The following is a 14,963-nucleotide window of genomic DNA, read 5'->3' as shown; positions in this document are numbered from 1 at the left end:
TTGTACGACAACAATAGCAGCACTTCTCATGAAATATTCCATTTATTGGCTTTCTAGCCTCAGTCTATTAATGAAAGAAAAATGTTTTGGTTTTGAAAACTTTTTATCATGCTTCACTGAGCTTCATGGCAAAATCCACATGGCACACAGAAAACAGGAAATTATAAAACTGTAAGCTTTAAAATTTACACCATAAAACCACCAAGACTGTTACAGCTATTAAGGTAGAATTTTAAAAAGTTAGGAAGTGCTAGAATTAAGACAACCTATGTAATCAGCTGTATGCATATCATGAAAAAAATATTAGTCTTTTCCTGTACAGAACCCTTAACTCTGTAAATCACCTGATGCATAGGTGCAGAGTATTTTTTTTAATACCATTTACTGAGTGATCTTGTGGTTATTTCTCCCTATTATGCAAGTCTTGCAGTGAATAAAGAACTACTAACTTCTGCATTTTTATGACAGGCCTTAGGAAGAAAGCAGGAGAGGAAAGAGTACCACTAACTGCGTGCAGAAAGAGGAAAACAAGATTTGGGACAGCAGACTGCTGGGAAAGTGGGTTGTTCAACCCAACCCAAATCACTAGATATGTCCTGCAGTCTCTTGGAAAAGCTCAGCACTTGCCCTTCTACTATGTTCTCTACTATGTCCTGTGGTTGGGTGGATGGAGTGTGGTTGGGTGTAGTAGGTTCACTATCCATTCTCTCAGACTTGCTACATGATTAGCCTCTGCGACTCTTCAACACAGAGCATTTTACACCCTTCATATGGTGCTGCAACAACACAGTATAACTACATTTTTACTAAAACCAAAAGCTATTGCATTTATATTTTTTTTTTTTTATACATGAAAATCCTTCAGGCAATTCAAATGATGAGTGAGTAGTGCATATGTGTGTATAAATGAGTGTATGTCCTGGTTTCAGCTGGAATAAAGTTAATTGTCTTCCTAGTAGCTGGTATAGTGCTATGTTTTTGAGCTAGGTATGAGAAGAATGTTGATAACACACTGATGTTTTCAGTTGTTGCTAAGTAATGTTTAGTCTAAAGTCAAGGATTTTTCAGCTTCTCATGCCCAGCCAGTGAGAAAGCTGGAGGGGCACAAGAAGTTGGGAGGGGACACAGCCAGGGCAGCTGACCCAAACTGGACAAAGGGGTATTCCATACCATGTGATGTCATGCCCAGTATATAAACTGGGGGAATGGGGGAATCGCTGCTGAGGGACTAACTGGGTGTCGATCGGCAAGTGGTGAGCAATTGCACTGTGCATCATTTGTACATTCCAATCCTTTTATTATTACTGTTGTCATTTTACTAGTGTTATCATCATCATTATTAGTTTCTTCTTTTCTGTTCTATTAAACAATTCTTATCTCAACCCACGAGTTTTACTTCTTTTCCCAATTTTCTCCCCCATTCCACTGTGTCGGGGGGGAGTGAGTGAGCAGCTGCGTGGTGCTTAGTTGCTGGCTGGGGTTAAACCATGACAGTGTATGTATAAAACATTTTAAAAAAAGAAGAAGGACTTTTTCTTTTGGTATATTGTGTCTTTAGGCATGAAGGAATGATTGGCCTAGAAGGTTCGCCTGAATGTCATAGCTGTACAATGCAATAACTTGTCATAGACGTAATGCACATAAAACTCACCAAGTCCACCACGTCATGTTATAAAATACATAGTCTATGAAAAAATTTCAGAGAATCGTAACAAGTAGGAACTCATTCCACAGGTATTTTACTGCATCATTCTAAATACATTAGGTTTTATTCAGTTTTAATGTTACACAACCTTAAGTGACCACATGCTAGTTGCTAATGTTACTACCAAAGAAGTTGCAGCAGAACCAAAACCTTCAGGAACCAATTACTTGTGTTCCAACAGCTACAATCTGTACGGTTTAAAGGAATTTCCAGTTAATGTGTATACCTAAAGTTGATAGCAACACTTTGACTTTTGTAACAAACAGCAGAAATCAACTTACCAGGAGATGTCCATGATAGACTTGTCAAACAGCTCATGTATGACAACTAAAGGTCGTTTCAGACACGTGAGCTTAAAACAGAAGAAAGAACACTCAGAAATTTAGAAGTTCTACGCTACCACAGATATTGCCACATCAACAGTCTCCCAGAGTCTATCAATATTCACCAAAAAAGATCTGGCCAGGATACAGCTGTATGCCTGGTGGTATATCTGAAACATCTGGTTACCCATTCCACTACTGGCACAGAAAAGCTTTGGGGAAGAATAGCTGACATTCAACCCTCCCCTGCTTTCAGAAACACAGACTGAATTTCTTAACCAACTTTGCCTTTACATCGCTGTCACAGAATACTCTCCACTACTCAAAACGTAATTCTGCAGATGCTAAAGACAGCTTCTATTCTAAGCTTTACTGAGATAAGGATGTTGCAAACTGCCAGCGCAAGGGGGAGATGCAAAACAGATTAGGTTTCCACGCCCTCACTCAAACTACCTGTCTAGGTGAAGCCTATCAAGAGCAAAGAGAACTTGACACAGAATTCTTCTTAAAGAGGATTCCTCTACACTTATAAATCAGCTTAGTAATAAAGAATTGAATATGAAAATTCTCACTAACCTGTTCCAAATCAGACATTCTAAGCTCTTTAATGTTAAATCAATGGACTTAATATCTATAGTATACAGTACAATTGAGATAAAGCAGGAGAAGTCAACGTGGTCTAGGATGTACATGCTCATAGGTTCACAGATGTAGTGTAGCAGTCATCTTTATTTCTTTTATGTTTCCATAGGTCTGTGTTGTATAGATGTCTATTAAGCTCTTCAAGGCAAAGACTGCCTATAACTTTGCATCTCTATAATACCTAGTATAACCTCAACAGGCACCCTAAATGAAATCACAGTATAAATAGAAAGTAAAACATACTGAGAGTGATACTTTGATATGGGTGTGCACTGGTAGCATTGCCAGAAACAGATTTAGTGTTATGCATTTAGCGATTGATGGATAAATACCACACTGGAATCTATAAATAGTAGATTGCAGTCAGCAATTGGTGTGTTCTGGCACATGTTCTCATCACAAAGCTTTACAAACCAGTTAGATTTATTCCTTGTCCTTTGCAGTTGCCAAACAACCCGACTTGCATTTAAAAATGTGAGAATAGCTACTCTTCTCTTAGCCAGAGTAAAAATTTTAGTGTAGATTTCAAAGTAAAACCCAAACTAGATACTGAAAACTTGAAAGTATACTTAAAAAGCTCATTCACTTCCACATTCCTTTCCATAGCAAAGACAGAAGCCAGGGATTGAAGCCAGAACAAAGCAGAAAGATGAGTAGTATATATGCTCAGAAACAGCTATCCTGTGCCTGCTACATTCTCCTCATACCCATAAAAGCAAGACTAACAAAGCTGGACTCTAAGAGTGATTAATGGATAGGTGGGCTAAACATGGAAAAAGAGTAAAGTCATTTTCTTAAGACACTCACATGGAGAGCAAGTAAAAGACATAGGAAGAAAAGAGGGCTGAATTGTTTGTTAACTGTGGTAACACATTATTTCCTTTAACGGTTCCTCCACCTTACCAGAGCAACATACTCTGCCACTGGCTTCTAGCTGCTCTTGGCTTTAGAGAAATGAACTAATACCAATCCACTTCCTTCCCCCCAGCTAATCCTGTAACAACAATGAGGAAAAAAACTAAACATTAAACTAAATATAAGACCTAATGCTGTACATGTGACCTTTGTGCTAAACCCCCAAGTTATCCAAATAACCACATTAGTTCAAAGGTAGCAAAAAAACCTACTTACCCAGACAGAGAGAGATCGATCCTTACTACCAACAGCACAACAGCAGTAGGGACAACTTGACTTGGTGGAGCTCCCATTCTTTTGTTTCTTCTTGAAGATTTTTGGATTGAATTTCTGAACAAATGAGATGCCCCAAATTTTATTACAGTAATTACATTTTAGTAGGAGATCTGCTTTAAAAGCAAGTTTCCCACTTAGGAGTGAAAAAGAAACATTTAATAGAAACAAAGTCCCTAACCAGACTATAAGAGCACTGACAAAAGCCACATATGCTTTCTGAAGGGGCTTTCTGAATGCCTCAACAGGAATAGCAAATACTTTTAATTTTATTAGTGATCAGGAACCCACTAGAAACCTAGTCACTTTAATCAAGTCACTAAACAGCTAACAAAGCTAGTGTTTGGCATTCCTAACATGCTCCTGTATTTTCCCTTATCTTGTTCATCTACGTCCAGTTCTTTTCTCACAAGAGCAAGCTGATTGCTTCCAACATGTGAAGTTGACATCTTTTAATCACCACCATGCGTTTCCTTTACTAATCTTGACACCTACCTTTACCTCGTCCCATTTATGCATAAAATTACCAAAAAGCACATATTAGAAGTTTTACTTCAGGCATAAATTACTATCACTCACTCACCACTACTGTAACTGCCTTCCGATGCCCTACAAAATCCATGTTGGTTTTCCATCCATCTCTCTCAATGATCTGAGCCGTAGGTCCAGAATTATTCATGGCATGAGCAGAAACAAGATAGTGACCATCAGGTGACCAGCTAAGACGCAACACATGAGTTGTCCCTCCACACTGACAAGAAAAACCCAACATACTAGAGCTTTAGAAGTGTTTGGTGAACACAGGATTTTTAATACAAACTATTTAAACTTTAGATTTAGGGAATATGACTACAAAGTAAGTTTTTTGTGCATATAAAAGAATGACATTACATATAATTCTCAGCACTTCAGCCACATTTATACAGGTGATCTAGTGTAACTTATGAAGCCCTACCAAAAGGGGGAAAAAGGAGCCCAGAGAACTGTTTTAAAGGAAACAAAATTTAAGTCTTTTTGGATACTGTACACTCAGTATTCATCACAGTCTTAGTGACAGGACTGCAGCATACCTATAACAATACTGAGACTTCAGCTTGCAACACCAGCTCACACATGAATTTAGGCATTTACAGTCTACTACAAAGAGTAATTGCACTAAGCACAATACCATAAGATCAGTGCAATACACTCCACTCACTAAGCACCAGCTTCTGTCCCCAGAAATTTGATCTCTTGACCAAAGTCATCACATAACAGCCCTATGATGCCAGACCAAAGATCCCTCCTAAGTACTTATCTTGTTTCTGATAGCGGCCAATAGAAGATGTATAGGGAAGAATGTCAGAACAATGTAATTAGTGTCAATACTTCCTTGGAATAACCTCTCCATTTCCAGGAATTTACTTAATTGTTTACATAACCCATGTAAACCTTTGGCATCCACAATATCCAATGGCAATGAAAATCTCAATTTAATCAGGTGTTGTGTGAGAAAGTAGCTCTTCTTTTTTTCCCCTTTTGAACCTGCCATCTGATAGTTTCCTTTGATTCAGCACTGTTAAATTAACTAATATTTGTGCAGAATCAGAGTTATTCTTATAATTTTTGTTCATTCTACAGGAATTCATTTTGAATAGTCACACATTCTGAAGTACCTCATCAAAGGGTTTTGTGATGCTGGTTTCCAACTGCCAGTCCATGGTCCGCCACACCTTCAAACTTCGATCATCAGCCTGAGAGGCAATATATTTCCCAACAGGATCCCAGGTCAGTCCTTTCACCAAGCCAGAATGCCCCTTCAAAGTGGCAAGAATTTCTGTGCACGTAAAAATTGAGAATACAGAGTAGCTACTGATATCTCTTATAGGACAGAGTGTTGAGGAGATTTACAAGATCTTTTTGAAACAGCACATTAAATATAACTTCCTTTAAAGTACAAACAACAACCTATCGACCAAACTGGAACCTGTACTTAAGCTAAGAATGATATAAAAAAGTGGTAAAGAGAACTCTGGCCAGAATAAGGGGTGCAGAACTTTATAAGAAACAGATCAGAGCAGGAAGACCAGCAGAGCCCAGGCACTTCAGAATAGCACTTTCAAGCTATGGAAAGCAGCAGTTTAACTGGAACTTCAGTTAAACATTCACCCTTTCTTCTGCACCCAAAGATTATCACAACAAATTCAGCTTTGTGCACCAACGTGAACTACGTCAAAGCTGTGACTGAACAGACACACAAGCCTGGCAGACCTGGTAACCTACTTTCAGTCAATCTCTTGCTTTTCAGACTGTGAGAGAAGAGGCTGAGAGTAAGTACTGCACAGGCTACACAGCTAGCTTGAAAGCCTAAATCCTCTAATATCAGGATTGTAAACAACCCTAAAATAAGTGGTAGTGACTAGGCACCACACATTGGGAGTTTTAGCCTGCATCAAGTTGTGTGGTGAGAAGCAGCCAAATAAAGGCACATGCTCCCTAACTGCCACAGACCCTCACAGGTCAGCTAAAGCTGTCCAGCGCACCGGCTGCACCTGGCACCATGGTCCTTGAGAAACAAGAGGCCTCGGCACTGCGTGAATTGCCAGCACTGCAGCAATGGAAGAAGGAAAATGGCCATCAAATGTAAGACTTGAGAACTTCTGCTGCCATCAGGCTCCCCTAGTCCTTCCTTCCTCCCCTTCATCATGTAAAGTCACACTGCTTATTAAGCAACAGCATTTAAAATGGGGTAAAATAATGCCGCCCCCCCCCCGCCCCGCCAAGGCAAATGAATGGAAAGTCCTGTACATACAAAGGCAACAGGTAAAAAATATATGTATGTATAGATGTAATATCAAGCTGAAGTTCTATTTGGGATTTTGCAGAGAAGGGGAAAAAGAAAATACACGTAATAATAACATTCATGTAAAACCAGCAGCACAACCTGAATGTAGATGTTGTCTACAGCAGAGTGGAATCCACTGCTCACTGCCATCCAAACTTGGAAGGACTGACTCACCAGATTGCAAGCGTGTCATCTCAAAAGACAGACAACCCATTTTCATAGAGAGATTTTCACAGTCAGTGAAATACACCCATGGAGGGAAGAGTTTGCCACAAAGCTTTACATACTCGCACATCTGAAATGTAAGAATTCTCACCTGGAAATTTGACAGCATTCCAGATGACAACAGTGTTATCCACACTACAGGATGCCAGCCAGGCATCATGTGGAGACCACGCTACATCCATGACATCTGTTTAAAAAAAGTTTCCATTTAAGATGTTGATGGCAATCAGAGAATCCAAAAATCTTTTTAAAAAGAACTTGCGTGGCACATTTTTCCTATCACCAAGAAATTATTATCATCTTACTAGAGTGGAAGGCAAGAAAGAACATAGCAAGACCCAGTGGGAGTAAGAGTCTCCAACTTAAAATGTTCAATGGGGAACAAAAAACAAAACAAAACAAAAACCTCCAAGGCAAAGAATGCAATGTTTAGTGATTATAGGAAGTACTAATGCCTGTATAAAGTACTTTGTCTTGTTTTGAATGAAAAAGCAACAGCAGCTATTGCAATGCACTCGTTTTACTCCAACACAGGTGGAGTGATCAAAGTGATTTCAATCTTGATTTTAATCATAGCTCAAGTCAGCAGGTGCAAATTGCATTTCAAATTATCTATTTTATTCATCTTTCACATTGCTCTTCAGTTATTTTTTCTAAATAAACATTAGTATTCTTTGATTTACAAAAATTTTCGCTTTTGCCAATGAGGACATTATTCACTGCAAGTGTGAACATTTATTTAAATAAAAATACAGTTTAGCTTCCTTTATTCGGATTCATTTTTAAGCCAGCAAATAGCAAAATATAAGTTTCTTAGTTGCTAATTTTTCTACTACATAGTTGCTGGAAGTTACTTGTATGAAAATCAGCATTTGATTAAAAATCACATTTTCTTTAAGGTTTTCATTGTTGCTCTTAAAAGTATTTCTCAATTGCCATCAAATATATATCTGTTTTGAGCAAGAAAATGTGACCCTGAAAAACAATTTTTTTTTCAAAATACATGCAAATTATCTTCATTCGGCACCTTTTAACTTACCCCCTGAATGGCTTCTGAGAATCGATACACACCTCCACTGCTCAACATTAGTAAGTTTGCTACTGGAACCAAACACAGTGCTAGGTCCAATGTACCTAATTAAAACAGAAACAGTTACCAACAGAACCACCTCAAGTTCTTCAAGCCTTCTTTCAAAAAAAAAAAAAAAAAAAATCAGCTGCATAGTACACCTTTATAGTCAGTTACTTCTGCAATGAAAACTGAATTTTTTGTAGAGAAAGTAATTCCAGTTATTTAAAAAATAGCTTCAATAAAATGTCCCATTTCTACAGTTAGCAAAAAATAATCGCATTTAAGGTAATTCTTCAAATCTCATCAGGAAGCTTTCTTCAAGGACGGAAGAAAATGCCTCAGCTCCTCGAGAGGAGAGAGACTGCCCATGACTCCAGCCCAAGAGACAGAAGAGACCAAATCTCCAATACCAGTGATATGGTGTCACAGGTTTCAGCTCTTTACACACCAGGTGAAGCAGTGAGCTTACAAAAGGCCAGCACAGGGAAGAAAGACTAAGAGATGTGACAGAGTTAACCTACTTGAAATAAAATGTAAAATCAAAAAGGAAGAAACATTCTTACGCAGCTCGTTTCCACACCATGATCAACTTGTCATCTCCCCCTGAAGCCAAGTAAACTCCATTGTTTGACCATCGCACACAGTTCACGCAAGCTGAAATGCAGAAAAGAAAGTTTTTAAGATGAAATATGAGAATAAGTGGTTCTGGACTGGGGACAGAGTTTATAATAAGCAAACTTGACAGGAGACATTTCGGATTTAAGTGTGCTTTTTCCACTCAAAGCAGTTATTCTGTCTGCTTTAGATAAATGAATTGGTACTTATCTTTCAGTAGCAGTTGAGGAACTTCTTACTTAAAACCCCCCCTATTCTTTATTTAAAAAAGCTTCACCAAAAGTAGCTCAAAAGAAGAAAGATTAATGTTGATCTAACAAAGGAAACTGCTTGTGGTAAATGAGGAAGGATTAAGAGGGCAAAGAAGGAAAGACATATCTTGAAGAAAAGATGCATCTTGAAGAAAAGAAGGGACAGCCTGTTCAGGCAGCCATTATACTTATTTCTTCTCTTGCCCTTTCCTTCAGAGCTCCCCGGTTTCTCAGAATGTGCATTATCAATTACTTTGAGGCCACAGCTAGAAAAAGTTCATAGGGAGGAGGTTTCCAAAGGTATCTATATTTCTCTGTACATTTTCCCACATTTTAACGTTTTCTGCTGAATAGCTAAAGAAGCGTATAGCCAAAGTATGAGACCACTCTGCTGCATTTTATTGATTCTTCACCACTGGACAGGGCATGATTTTTATAATTATGAACATGGAACACTTAAGCTTTGGCAAATTACCAACAGTCAGTAAAAAAGAAAAGTAAAAAACCTCCAGCTTTGTTACCTAAGTGATTGTCCATCTGACAAAGCATCTTGGGAATATTTTCATTCTTTTCATCTTCCTCTTTCAGGACAGGAGCCATATTCCAGATCACAACTTTCCCAGAATCCTGACCTGTAAGAGAACAAAAAGCCACCCCCACTTTAAATATATGCAAAAAAAGCTTTTCAACTTAATCTCAGTTCCAGAACAGATGCTAAAATTTAGGCAATACTACAGTGGGAACTTTGGAAACATTTGAATACAGATACCGTTCTGATATAATTACACTGAGTCAGAAGTGTTTTCTTTTTCTTGAAGCTATTAAAAATAAAGTTATACAGCCTTGTTCAAAAATCATACTGCACATAACTGATACCAACTATAGGGACAAACTACTTATAGTAAGACTGTATTTTAAAAGAGAAGAGATATATTCACATTCTAAATTGTAACTATTGTAGCCAACATAAAATTATTCACTATTGTGATCCAAACAATATTTTTGCATATATTTCTTGAGCTATTCCATTTATATAATTGGATTTTTTTTGTCCAAATAGTTCTACTATTTTGCAGGTCAAAAAGCCCAACTTCACATTCAGTTTCTCTTCAAATAAAAAAGAAATTTGGCCAGTATGGCCACAACTCAATTATTGCAAGTACCATCTCAATGATGTCCAAGAGGATGAGTACATCAGAAAATGTGACCCTGCCTTCTGCAGTAACAACAGCATTTTTCAATATATTTTAATGACTTACATAATTACCTTTCTTAGAAGTGATGTGCTTTTAAAAGGGTCAAACCAATTAAAGTGTTGTGAAGGCACAAGATTATTATTATAGCCCCAAATTCTGCCTTCTATCAGTACGCAGGCATACCTTGTCCTCCTGTCGCAAACTTGGTCCCATCTGGGTGAATGTCCACTGAAAATATTGGCTTTCCTGAAATTAGAGAACAAGCAGCAACGTACTGAGTTGTTTTACAGTGAAGAGAATGCAGTAACACCAAAAGAACCACAACTCTTCTGGCTGGCAAATAACTTTCTTCTTCTAAAAGCTACAGTTGTAAGAATTACAGTTGACTACAAGAGTAGAAAGCAATTTGATGACAGAAATGACAGCCTATTAAAAGTGTATATGGATGTTATCGTGCCATAACAAACCAATGATAACCAAGGACACTTGATCCAGCAGGATATGCCAAATGCCTCAAAGCAAAATAATACCACAAAGCAAGCGCCAATGAGGCAAAACTGTATTTGAGTAAGGAATTTCTTCCAGGTTTCTGCAGTTCATTAGCTGATGACCCGAAGCAAGTTTTGTTTTGGTTTCTGTTTTTGGTTTTGGTTGTTTTGTTTTTTTTTTAATCCTCTCCAATCTCAGACTGCATCTGTTGGTCACACAATTACCTGTTTCAAATTTAAATTCTGTTGTTATGAAACTCTTCTACCCAAAGACTAGCTTTTATTTTTAGGGCTTCCATATAGACAGAGGAAGACTAACCAACTCCAATATTACTCTTCGATCCTTCAGTTCTCCATATGCTACATCTTTCAGAAGAAAACCAGTAACTTCATGAAAATGTAAACTCTGTAACAAATAACTAACATAGTTGGGAAGCAGCTTTGGAAACCAGACAACTCTCACTCTCAGCCTATTCTGCTCTGACCACTGGATCACATACACTCTCCAATATGTTCACAGTCCTTTTAACCTTTGCAGGAGAAGGAAGAGGGGAGAATTAAGCTTACTGCCTTTCAGTGATGCTGAAAGAGCTACCACTAAGGATTACTTGAAAGAACACGCATGTGATTTCCACATTAAAATAATTTTGGGCAGCAGTCCCAACCCTTTCAAACTGGAATGCTTCTGCAAGCAAGATCACACACATGCCAGTATAAAATAAGGTGATTTATCAAACAGCCAAACAAACTAGTACCCACGTACCAAGATTACTCGATAAATTTCCCATGTATGTCAATTCTTGCACTGTATCTTCATGATATATTAAGACATAAATGATAAAACCTGGAGAATTTATGCAGCGACAGGTTTTATGTTGCAACTGTAGCATCTGAATTTCTTGATGCCAAACTGCTAACAAAACCCTCATCCAAATATCCAGTATTTCTTACTTTTTGAGGGATATGCATTTTGCTTCATATCAATTTTTATTTTTTTTATGTTGACTTGTTTTAAGGTTTATTTTATTTGGATTTATATTGCAACTCTGACATGTGATTCCCCTTAAAATTTTTACAGGCAGCCAAGCAAAGACCTTAAGTACAGTAAGATGGCACTCAACTTACATTCCTTCCAAGTCCTTTAGACCGCATAAAACACATAAGCTGAGACTTAGCTGTGGCTTTTCTTCAGTTTGTTGTGCCTCATTCTATCTTTTATTCTATTAATTTGAATGCAACATACAGGGCTAAGCTGAATATTTGGAGACACACAGGCAAGAAACAAACATTTTTTTTGCCCTTCCCAGGATGTGGAAGTTCCCTTTAATTAACCCAGCACATCATCTGAATTAGTTTAACCCACCGACACTTATGGAAACAGGTCATTCTATAAACCTTATAGGTGAAAGAGGCTACCTTTTCAATCTGCATCAACAGTCTTGGGTAAGACAACTTACTATACTCTCAAATTTGCCATTAGACATGAAGAGGAGAGTGCTCCCTGTAGGAAGCCAGTTATCAAAGACCTTGTAATTGTACTAACCTGTCTCATTTTGTTTATGTATCATTCACACCAACAGGAAACAGTTCCCCAGCAAATCAGAAGGAGCAGTAACCTCTAACACAGGGGCATCAATACTCAGGAGAAATTATGGCTTCCAGAGCCAGCACAGCACCTACGAACAAGGCTTCAGAGTTCAGGTGGTTTGTAGTTGAACAATACTGTATTTAAAATTGGTTTAATAGATGCAGCCATCTCATACAGGAAGACTCGTTCCTCCTCTGCTCCGATTCCACCACTCTTCCTTCCCAAAAGTCTGCATTAAAAAGTAGCTGTGACCAAAGCACATACTGCTAAGTTTGTCTGACAGACACGTTCACTTCTCATTTTTCAGGCAAAACAGATATGCTATACATTCTGAAAAGCTGTGAAGTCATTGCACCCGTTGCTTTGCAAAAATTACTGACATAATTTTCCTTTCCTTTACTAGGTGTTTAAAACTAGCATAGCCTCTCCAATTTCTGCCTTATCTTAAGAGCACAACTCTACAAGAGCAGTAACATCAGCTTTCTTTCTCCTTCTGGGCAAAGTTTTTGCACAGACCCACAAATGGGGTTGATGGAATTATTTTACTTATGGAGCCAGAGGTAACTTAGCTACAAATTCACCATAAAAACTTAAAATTAGCCACACCACACCAGGGAAAACGTCCACCTAGCCCAGTACTGTTCAGAAACCACCACTAGATACCTTCCTAGGGATCTGTACAATGGTAAGCACACAATGCTGCTTCCTAGGATAATCTTCCAGCTCCAAAAAATTTCCAACTCTGACTTCTTGAATCAGAGCCCCTCAACAGACTTTTCTTCTATAAATTCAATCAGCCATTTCTCAGATCCATAATTAACATCGACAGCCCCTAACATGAAGGGATCCACTGCTCAGCCATGGATTCTCTGAAAAGCCACCTACTTCGTGTATCCTGCACCTGCTACCTGTTACTTCAACACCCCTTAATTCTCGTACAGGAGAACAGTGAACAAAAATCACTTGACATTCACCGCTTTTCTGCTACTCACAACTCTACACACATTCATCAGGTCTCCAGCTCAGTCCTCCCACTCCTAGCCCAAGGAGTCCTACTCAGTCATTCCTTGTACAAAAGCCATCTCACACTTTTGATCATTCTGGTCACTCCACTATAAGCCTCTTTCAGTTCTCCTGTATTTTATGACATGGAGGGGAACTGGCATTGAAGATAGTGTTCAAAAGCAAATGATCCATGTATTTCTATAGTAGGATAATGTTTTCTTTTTCATTCTTTTCCTAGCATAATTTTGGTTTTTGATCTAATGAGCACTGAGCAGATATTTTCATAAATTACTATAATCCTAAAAACTCAGACCTCAGTGGAAATTGTCAGGTCACAAGGCATTATTTTATATGTGAAGTTTAAAAAGGGTATGAACTTTGCACTCAGGAAAGGCGGCGGTAATAAACGAAGCCCTCAACAAGTTTCCTACATGGCTCAACTGTGATCCAGGAAGGGATCTTACTCCACAGGTAACTAATCATACACAATGATCTACCCAGTAAACTTGGGCTTTTCCCAAGAATTTGCCAATAAGCTTAAAGCACTATGACTTGCGAACATGAGGCCCATCAAATTAATCTCCTGTAAGAGCCAGGTAAATATTGTTTCCATCTGATGGATAACTTCTAATACATTGGACTAGTTTCATGCATCTCAATCTCACCAGCAATGTCCAGATGCATCCAGTGGTTAATCTTTAAAGACATGCTTTTTCTCCCTAGAAACATTAGTTTACTAAATCAAGTTCCAAACTTCTAGGAGTTTGTACAGATAAGAGTTTTCCATAAACAGGAAATCTGTCAAACTACACCCAGACTCAACCTGTCACACCCTCTTCTTAATAGACATTCTGCATTAATCAAAATACAAACAGCAACTGCAAAATGCCATGTCATATACTGGCATAACAGAATACTTAAAGTCCACCTGGATGAAATACTATTTACAGGTCAGTCTGGATTTTATTCCAAATGGCTTTGGATATTATTCCAAGATCCGAGTGTAATAAAATTAAACATGGACTGTTCAGTTGCTTAGAGCACAGTTTTCAGTTCACAACACTTTCACTGTGCTCTTCTACTTCAACTGTAAATTGAAGTAATTTTCTTAGTGGAGGAAAGCATAAACTTAAGCTGATAAGCAAACCAAAGAGGGAAGCAACTACTTATGAACTAGCTCAGGACCACAGGGCACCAGGATTTCATTCGTGGCTCTGGCTGCAGTGACCTGTTGGTGAAGCCAAGTGTAGCAGCACCCTTGTTTGGATGCCTGCGGGAAACAGTAACTACTGGATATAGGAACCTAAGCTTCTACCACTTCAGCTAAAAAGATCATTCATATCCGTATTTTAGGCAGCAGTAGAGCTACTGCATGTTTCAGGACCAGAAAGCATAGAGACTCACGGTGGCGTAATCCAGACTAGAGAGCACCTAATCTGGACCTTTTGGCCAATGCACAGAAAGGAGTCGTAGCTTTACTATTTATTAGAAAGCAGCATATCAATGTCACACACAATTCAGTTCCTATCCAGCACAAACACTGCATGAAGTTTCAAGCCAGTTTTGTTACATACTCATTGAGGAGTACAGAAACAGGTGAAATGCACATGGAGTTCACAGTGGCACATTCAAAGTTTCAGCATTAGGGGTAAGAGGCATTAGAACGCCAATGCACCGACTTGGAAAGGAAAATCTTCCCAGTGTCCTGCTCCAGAGCTGCGTGTGCTTTTCTTGGCTACTGAGAAACATAGGGCTTGTCACGATTAAATTAGATTACTTAGATTTAAAAAAAGGAATCACTAGTAAAGCTACATATTATGAACGTGTATTAGCTCTTTCAA

The 14,963-nt window shown here is 38.4% G+C and overlaps 1 protein-coding gene across 4 annotated transcripts in view; it reads right to left on the bottom strand.

Moving 5' to 3' along the window:
- Window positions 1–14,963, bottom strand: part of HIRA (histone cell cycle regulator) — a 39,858-nt gene that overhangs the window by 19,413 nt on the left and 5,482 nt on the right. For 3 of the 4 annotated variants that reach the window (XM_075041574.1, XM_075041572.1, XM_075041575.1), the window contains exons 2-10: window positions 10,225–10,287; window positions 9,367–9,477; window positions 8,543–8,633; window positions 7,947–8,041; window positions 6,999–7,094; window positions 5,514–5,674; window positions 4,442–4,609; window positions 3,802–3,915; window positions 1,987–2,057 (exon numbers count right to left, since the gene is read on the bottom strand). In XM_075041574.1, the coding sequence (XP_074897675.1) occupies window positions 1,987–2,057; window positions 3,802–3,915; window positions 4,442–4,609; window positions 5,514–5,674; window positions 6,999–7,094; window positions 7,947–8,041; window positions 8,543–8,633; window positions 9,367–9,445 (875 nt within the window). In that variant the 5' untranslated portion in view covers window positions 9,446–9,477; window positions 10,225–10,287. Of the gene's footprint in view, window positions 1–1,986; window positions 2,058–3,801; window positions 3,916–4,441; window positions 4,610–5,513; window positions 5,675–6,998; window positions 7,095–7,946; window positions 8,042–8,542; window positions 8,634–9,366; window positions 9,478–10,224; window positions 10,288–12,072; window positions 12,150–14,963 lie in introns of those variants that run through there. The other variant, XM_075041573.1, reaches the window with a different exon arrangement.

This window comes from Buteo buteo, chromosome 11 (assembly GCF_964188355.1).
Source record: "Buteo buteo chromosome 11, bButBut1.hap1.1, whole genome shotgun sequence".
Classification (NCBI taxonomy): Eukaryota; Metazoa; Chordata; class Aves; order Accipitriformes; family Accipitridae; genus Buteo; species Buteo buteo.
Note: the sequence above shows the minus strand (reverse complement) of the source record. Positions and strands in the feature narration are given on the sequence as shown.